At 46.7% G+C, this 7,230-nt stretch overlaps 1 protein-coding gene across 1 annotated transcript; it reads left to right on the top strand.

The window, feature by feature from the left end:
• Window positions 1–679: 679 nt before the first annotated feature.
• LOC122235293 lies at window positions 680–5,195 on the top strand. The gene is given in 3 exon segments (XM_042973968.1): window positions 680–1,727; window positions 1,730–2,914; window positions 2,917–5,195. Coding segments are annotated over 3 exon segments (4,512 nt in total).
• Window positions 5,196–7,230: the final 2,035 nt, after the last annotated feature.

Below are 7,230 nucleotides of genomic sequence, written 5' to 3'. Positions count from 1 at the left end.
CTCAGAATCATAACATGGGCCAAACGCAGAGCACCCCTCTCTCCCTCCTTCTCACCAACTTCAGGGATGTAAAAGCTAGAGGACACAACTTAAGCCTAGACATTCGCAAAAGGAAGTTGATCACCTATTGCCGCTCTGAATGGCCCACCTTTGGGGTCAATTGGCCTACAGAGGGAACCTTCTGCCTCCCTGTGGTCCTTAAAGTAAAATAAAAAATTTTCCTACCAGGGAAAGAAGGTCACTCGGATCAGATTCCCTATATTCTGGTGTGGCAAGATTTAGTAGAAAACCCACCTCCTTGGATGGCCTCTTCCTTAATAGCAGAGTCATGCCAAATCCTAGCGGCTAAACCTATCAACCCTCCCAAGCCGCCAACTCCAACTGCACCCCCTGTTCTCCCTGACAACCAAGATTTACTTTCCCTTGACCCTCCCCCTTACCAGGTTCCTCCTCTTATTCCGCAAGCTGCCCCTATCCCTGCTACGCCAGCAGAGCCTCCCGTAGCCCAGCCCATAGGAGAACTAGAGAATAGGGAGGCTCAACCCGCGCCCAAGCCTAGTGGGGGCAAAGTCCAAGGGCCGCCGGACATACCCGTTGGCGGGCCCCACATGAGCCAGGACTCCGCCTTCCTGACTCCACCGTAGCTTTACCCTTACGGGAAATAGGGCCTCCCGATGAGATGGGGAACCCCCGACTTCAATACTGGCCCTTTTCTACCAGTGACCTATATAACTGGAAAACCCAGAATGCCTGATTTTCTGACAACCCTAAAGATTTAATAAGTCTCTTAGACAGCGTTATGTTTACCCACCAACCCACCTGGGATGATTGTCAGCAGCTCCTCCGAATCCTGTTCACCACTGAGGAGCGAGAAAGAATTCAATTGGAAGCAAGAAAGCTGGTTCCTGGAGATGACGGCCAACCCACTGCTAACCTTGATCTCATTAATGCAGCTTTTCCCTTGACCCGACCCCCACAGGATGGCTGGGACTACAACAAGGCAGAAGGTAGGGGACGGCTACGCATTTATCGCCAGACTCTAATGGCGGGTCTCCGGGCTGCTGCACGCAAGCCCACTAATTTGGCAAAAGTGTATTCAGTGATACAAGGTAAGACAGAGAGCCCTGCCGCTTATTTAGAAAGATTAATGGAAACCTTCAGACAGTATACCCCCATGAACCCCGAGGCCCCCGAAAATCAAGCTGCTGTTGTAATGGCCTTTGTAAATCAGGCAGCCACTGATATTAAAAAGAAACTCCAGAAACTAGAGGACCTGGAGGGAAAACAGATTCAGGACTTACTCCGCATTGCCCAGCACGTCCTTAATAATAGAGAGACTCCAGAGGACAGGCAACTTAAAGCCACCTAGAAAATGACCAAAGTCCTGGCCGCTGTTGTCCAAAAGCCCCTGGATAAACAAAAGCCCCTAGATAAGGACCAATGTGCCTATTGCAAAGAAAAAGGCCATTGGGCCCGAGAATGCCCTAGAAAGAAAAAGCCACGTCATGATCAAAAACCGTGGCAGCCACAAACCACACCCGCCCTCTTCACTCAAGATGCAGAATAGGGGGGACGGGGTTCGGATCCCCTCCCCGAACCTAGGGTAACGCTACAAGTGGAGGGGAACCCAGTTCAATTTCTAGTTGACACAGGGGCACAACATTCGGTCTTGATCAGGCCCCATGGAAAAATTTCTCAAAAATCTTCCTGGGTCCAAGGGGCTACCGGAATAAAAAATATCCCTGGACCACCCAGAGGACTGTGGACCTAGGAAATGGAAAGGTCACCCATTCCTTCCTAGTCATCCCCGACAGCCCATGCCCCTTATTAAAAAGAGACTTACTCACTAAAATGGGGGCCCAAATTCATTTTACGCCAGGGGGCCCCCAAGTGACTGGCCCTCACAACCAACCCATTACCACACTTACTCTAAGATTAGAAGATGAATATCGACTCCACCAGGGGCCACCCTCACAAAGTCAAAACATAGAGCCCTGGCTCCAACAGTTTCCAGGAGCATGGGCTGAAACCGGGGGTATGGGGTTGGCTAAACATCGCCCAGCTCTATTCATAGAGCTGAAACCGGGGGCAGATCCAGTTCGGGTCCGACAATACCCTATGTCAATGGAGGCCAGAAATGGCATCACGCCACATATCCGTCGCCCCCTAGACTTAGGCATCTTGCGTCCCTGCCATTCAGCCTGGAACACCCCCCTGCTGCCTGTACGAAAACCTAACAGTGCGGACTATCGTCCGGTACAAGATCTGAGAGAAGTTAACCGCCGAGTCATGGACATACATCCAACAGTACCCAACCCCTATACCCTCCTAAGTGCCCTCAGCCCAGAAAGACAATGGTATACTGTCCTTGATTTAAAAGATGCTTTTTTCAGCCTGCCTCTGGCCCCCAAAAGTCAAGAGGTCTTCGCCTTTGAGTGGTCCGATCCTGAGAGAGGCATAAATGGGCAACTCACCTGGACCCGGCTCCCCCAAGGATTTAAAAACTCACCCACCTTGTTCGATGAGGCACTTCACGAGGATCTGGGTGAGTACCGGAATCAAAACCCCAAAGTGACTCTCTTGCCGTACATTGACGATCTTTTAATCGCCGCTGAGACTGCCGAAGCTTGCTTGCAAGGCACCAAAAATCTCCTCCGGACACTTGGTGCCCTGGGGTACCAGGCTTCAGCAAAGAAAGCCCAAATTTGCAGATCCGAGGTAACCTACTTGGGGTATCTGTTAAGAGAAGGCCAACGATGGCTCACTGATGCACGGAAGGAAACCGTCCTCTGCATCCCCCGACCCACAACGTGAAGGCAGGTAAGAGAATTCCTGAGATCGGCCGTGTTCTGCCGCTTGTGGATACCTCGGTTCGCCGAGATAGCTAAGCCTCTTTACCTGGTCACCCGAGACAGGCGCCCTTTGAGTGGACAGAGAAAACTGAGCAGGCTTTCCAGCAAATCAAACTCGCCCTATTGTCAGCGCCAGCCTTAGGGCTCCCCGATGTCTCCAAACCCTTTCATCTCTTCGTAGATGAAAACAAGGGGGTAGCCAAAGCAGTGCTAACGCAACTCCTTGGTCCATGGCCCAGGCCCATTGCCTATCTTTCAAAAAGACTAGACCCAGTAGCGGCTGGCTGGCCCCCTTGCCTCCGTATGATCGCTGCTACAGCTCTAATGGTAAAGGATGCTGATAAGTTAACTATGGGACAAGAGTTACATGTTACAACCCCTCATGCCATCGAGGGAGTCCTCAAACAACCTCCTGACCGATGGATAAGTAACGCCCGACTGGTTCACTACCAGGGACTATTATTAAATCCCCTCAGAATCATTTATGCTCCCCCCCGAACACTAAACCCTGCCTCCCTGTTACCAGACCCGGACTTGGATACCCCCCTCCATGACTGCGCTGAGATATTGGCACAGGTTCATGGAGTTCGGGAAGATTTACAGGATCACCCGCTGCCAGACGCCGAGGTTACCTGGTTCACTGACAGCAGCAGCTTTGTACTTCAGGGTCAAAGGTACGAGGGGGCAGCAGTCACAACTGAAACTGAGACTGTTTGGGCAGAGCCTTTGCCAGCTGGCACCTCTGCCCAACGAACTGAACTTGTGGCCTTAACCAAGGCACTGACTTTGGGAAAAGACAAGAAACTAAACGTGTATACCGATAGCAGATATGCTTTTGCTACGGCCCACACACATGGAGCTATATACAGAGAGAGTGGACTGTTAACTGTAGAGGGGAAAACTATCAAAAACAAAGAAGAAATATTGGCTCTTTTAAAGGCACTCTGGCTGCCTAAACGACTAGCCATCATACATTGCCCAGGCCACCAAAAACCGGTCACACTGGTGGCCAGAGGAAATAATTTGGCTGACCAGGTGGCCCGAGAGGTGGCCTTACAGGTGGACTGTGCTTTAATGACCACCCTACCAGACCCCGGTTCAGCTAGTTTACCAGAAAATCCCGCCTACACTAAAGAAGACCTAAACTGGATCCAAAAATTACCTTTAACTCAGTGCCTTAACGGATGGTGGAGAGCAGCAGACTGTAGCATAATCCTCCCAGAAGAAATGAAAAATAAAGTCTTATCCAAGATGCACCGAGCCACTCATATGGGCACAAGAAAAATGCAAGACTTAATAATAGTTACTAGCTGTAAAGCTTGTCAATTAACTAACACCGCCAACCACGGGAAAAACCCTGGCTCCAGAACCTGTGGAACCAGGCCGGGAGCCTATTTGGAAGTAGACTTCACCGAGGTAAAGCCTGGAAAATATGGATACAAATATTTGTTAGTGTTTATAGATACCTTTTCAGGATGGACAGAGGCCTTCCCCACCAAGCATGAGACTGCGCAGGTAGTAGCAAAGAAAATGTTAGAAAACATCATACCCAGGTACGGATTCCCTACCCTAATAGGATCAGACAACGGACCAGCATTCATTTCAAAGGTAATACAAGGGATAGCGCAGTTTATTGGGGCTGATTGGAAACTACATTGTGCATATAGACCCCAAAGCTCAGGACAGGTAGAAAAAATGAATAAAACTCTAAAAGAGACCTTAACTAAATTGACCATAGAGACTGGCGCTAATTGGGTAGTCTTACTCCCCTACGCTCTGTTCAGGGTGCGGAACTCCCCTTACAAACTGGGATTAACCCCCTTTGAAATCATGTATGGAGTGCCCCCCCCCCCTATAATTCCCAACCTACAGTCTAATGTGTTAACTGAATTTGATGATCATAAACTTCTTATTTCCCTGAGGGAACTCCAGCACACCCACCAGGAAGTTTGGCCCAGATTGAGAGCCATTTATGAGAACGGGCCCCCTCCTGAGCCGCATCACTACCGACGCGGAGATTGGGTATACGTGCGGAGACACAAGCAAGAGACCCTCCAACCATGGTGGAAGGGACCCTACATTGTGATCCTAACCACACCCACTGCTCTCAAAGTCGATGGGATTGCTACCTGGATCCATTACACCCACGCCCGACCAGCTGATCCCTTTGCGGTTCGAGAAGACTTCGTGCCGGAAGCCAACACTGCCTGGATGGTTGACCAGAGTAAGACCCATCCTTTAAAATTGACTCTGCGTCGAAAACCTGACCCCGAAAACCGGCTGAGACCAAAGGCCTGGGTGTCCCATACCAAGACTGTTGTTGCAGCTCTGGACCCACAATGATCGGAGGAACACTCATTAGCGTGCTCCTGTTCACCTCCTACAGACTCATAAGTATTGCAGGCAACCCCCACATACCCTATACTTTAACTTGGGAGGTTTCTAATTTAAAAACCCAGGAAGTCTATAATACTATCCTGCTCTCCGCTTTACTCGGGCCTCTGGCCATTCTACTTCTCGCTCTCACATTAGGCCTCTGCATCATAAACAAAATTATTAATTTTGTCCAAGACAGGTTCAATGCTGTACAATTAATGGTCTTACGAACTCAGTACCAACCGCTCGAGACATTACAAATAGAAAACTGAAGATCCAAGATTGGCTCTTTAGGCACAAGGAAAAGGGGGGAATGAAAGGAACAGCTTTGAATCCAAATGACAGCCCTGCCTTAGTTTAAAGCTAGGTTCTCTTTTCTGCTTATTATGGATCTTTGATAAGAAATACAATTGCTGAGAAGTCTGTTTTGCTTGCTGTTTGCTATGAGCATTGTGAGACCTTTCCTGATTGTAACCCGCTGTAGAATGGGCTGTAAAACTTCCTAAATGTAGTCTGATATGTAATGGAATGAGTGATTGTATACAAACTAACCGGCATTTCTCGCTTCTGTAAACCTGCTTGCTTAGCACATTCCTCACCTACCCCCTTCCCCCTTTCTTCCTCCCGCCACAAGTAAAAACCTCCCCTGTGCTATTTGTCTCTGTCTATAAAAACGCTATACCAACCCTAATCGTGGCCTCTTGCGTCACCGGCGACGAGTGCGCAGAGGACCAGGTTCAAACCTGCAATAAACGACCCTTGCCACTTGGCTTTGACTTACGACTCTGGTGGTCTTTTGTGGGAGGTTTTGGAACTTCAGGCATTACAATTTGATAAAAGCAAAAGAAACTCCTCTCTGGAGGAAAGTTCTTTAAACATAGGTGTCTGCAAATTCCCATAAACACAGTTTAATTTAATATAACATAGGCTCACAACTAAAAATTACAAAAACACAAGAAAGCAAGACACTAGGATCAAAAGCCAGTATGCAGATACATACACAAACAATGCAAAATCACACAGAGTTCACAAATGGGCTTATCAGGCACATAATACATAATAAGCAGATTTAACTTTTTAAGTAGGTATCAAAAGTATTAGGAAAGGGGCACCTGGGTGGCTCACACGGTTGTGTCCAACTCTTGGTTTTGGCTCAAGTGATCTCACAGTTCATAAGATCAATCGCCACATGGGACTCTGAGCTGACAGTGTGGAGCCTGCTTGGGATTCATTCTCTCTCTTTCTCTCTCTCTCTCTCTCTCTGTCCCTCCCCCATTTTCATCCCTCCTCCCCTCTCTCTCTCTCTCTCTCTCTCTCTCTCTCTCTCTCAAAATAAATAAACTTAAAAAAAAGTATTAGGAAAAACAAGAGACTTAATCAGAAAGAACCAAATAGAATATCTGCAAATAACAATAATTAAAACTTTTAAAAGGAATTTATCAATGGTATAAAAACAAAAAAGGTATAGCTGAAGATAAAACTACTAAACTAAAAAATAAATTTGACAGAAGGTAGCAGAAATAAAATGTAGAAAATGTGAAAGTTTTAAAAACATTGAAGATAAACAAGAGGCATCAATATTTATCTACTGTATTAAGGAAAAAATAAAGAGAATCAGGGAGAAGCAATGTTCAGAGACAATAGGTTTGAATACTCAAGAATTGTTACACAAAAGAATTCTCAGATAAAAGAAGCAAAATTTCAAGATGAAAAAATGTAAATGTACACCATGATTTATCAAAGTAAAACTTCAGAAGAACTAAGACAATTAAAAAATACTTTAAAATCAGCAAGCAAGACAGAATATACACACAACAAACTTTAAAACGAAATGGACAGTAGACAATATAACAATAATATTAAAAGATAGAAAATAGTGCAATAGTATCTTAAAAGTGCTGAGGTGAAGTAAGTGGTAGCCTAGACCTGTATATCCAGAAAACCACCTTCATACAGACATTTTACGGATTTTCAGACAAACTTGACAGGGTTCATGATCAAC

Source organism: Panthera tigris, chromosome X (genome assembly GCF_018350195.1).
Source record: "Panthera tigris isolate Pti1 chromosome X, P.tigris_Pti1_mat1.1, whole genome shotgun sequence".
NCBI classification, from domain to species: Eukaryota; Metazoa; Chordata; class Mammalia; order Carnivora; family Felidae; genus Panthera; species Panthera tigris.
The sequence above is the reverse complement of the archived record's forward strand: the minus strand, read 5'-3'. Positions and strand labels throughout refer to the sequence as shown.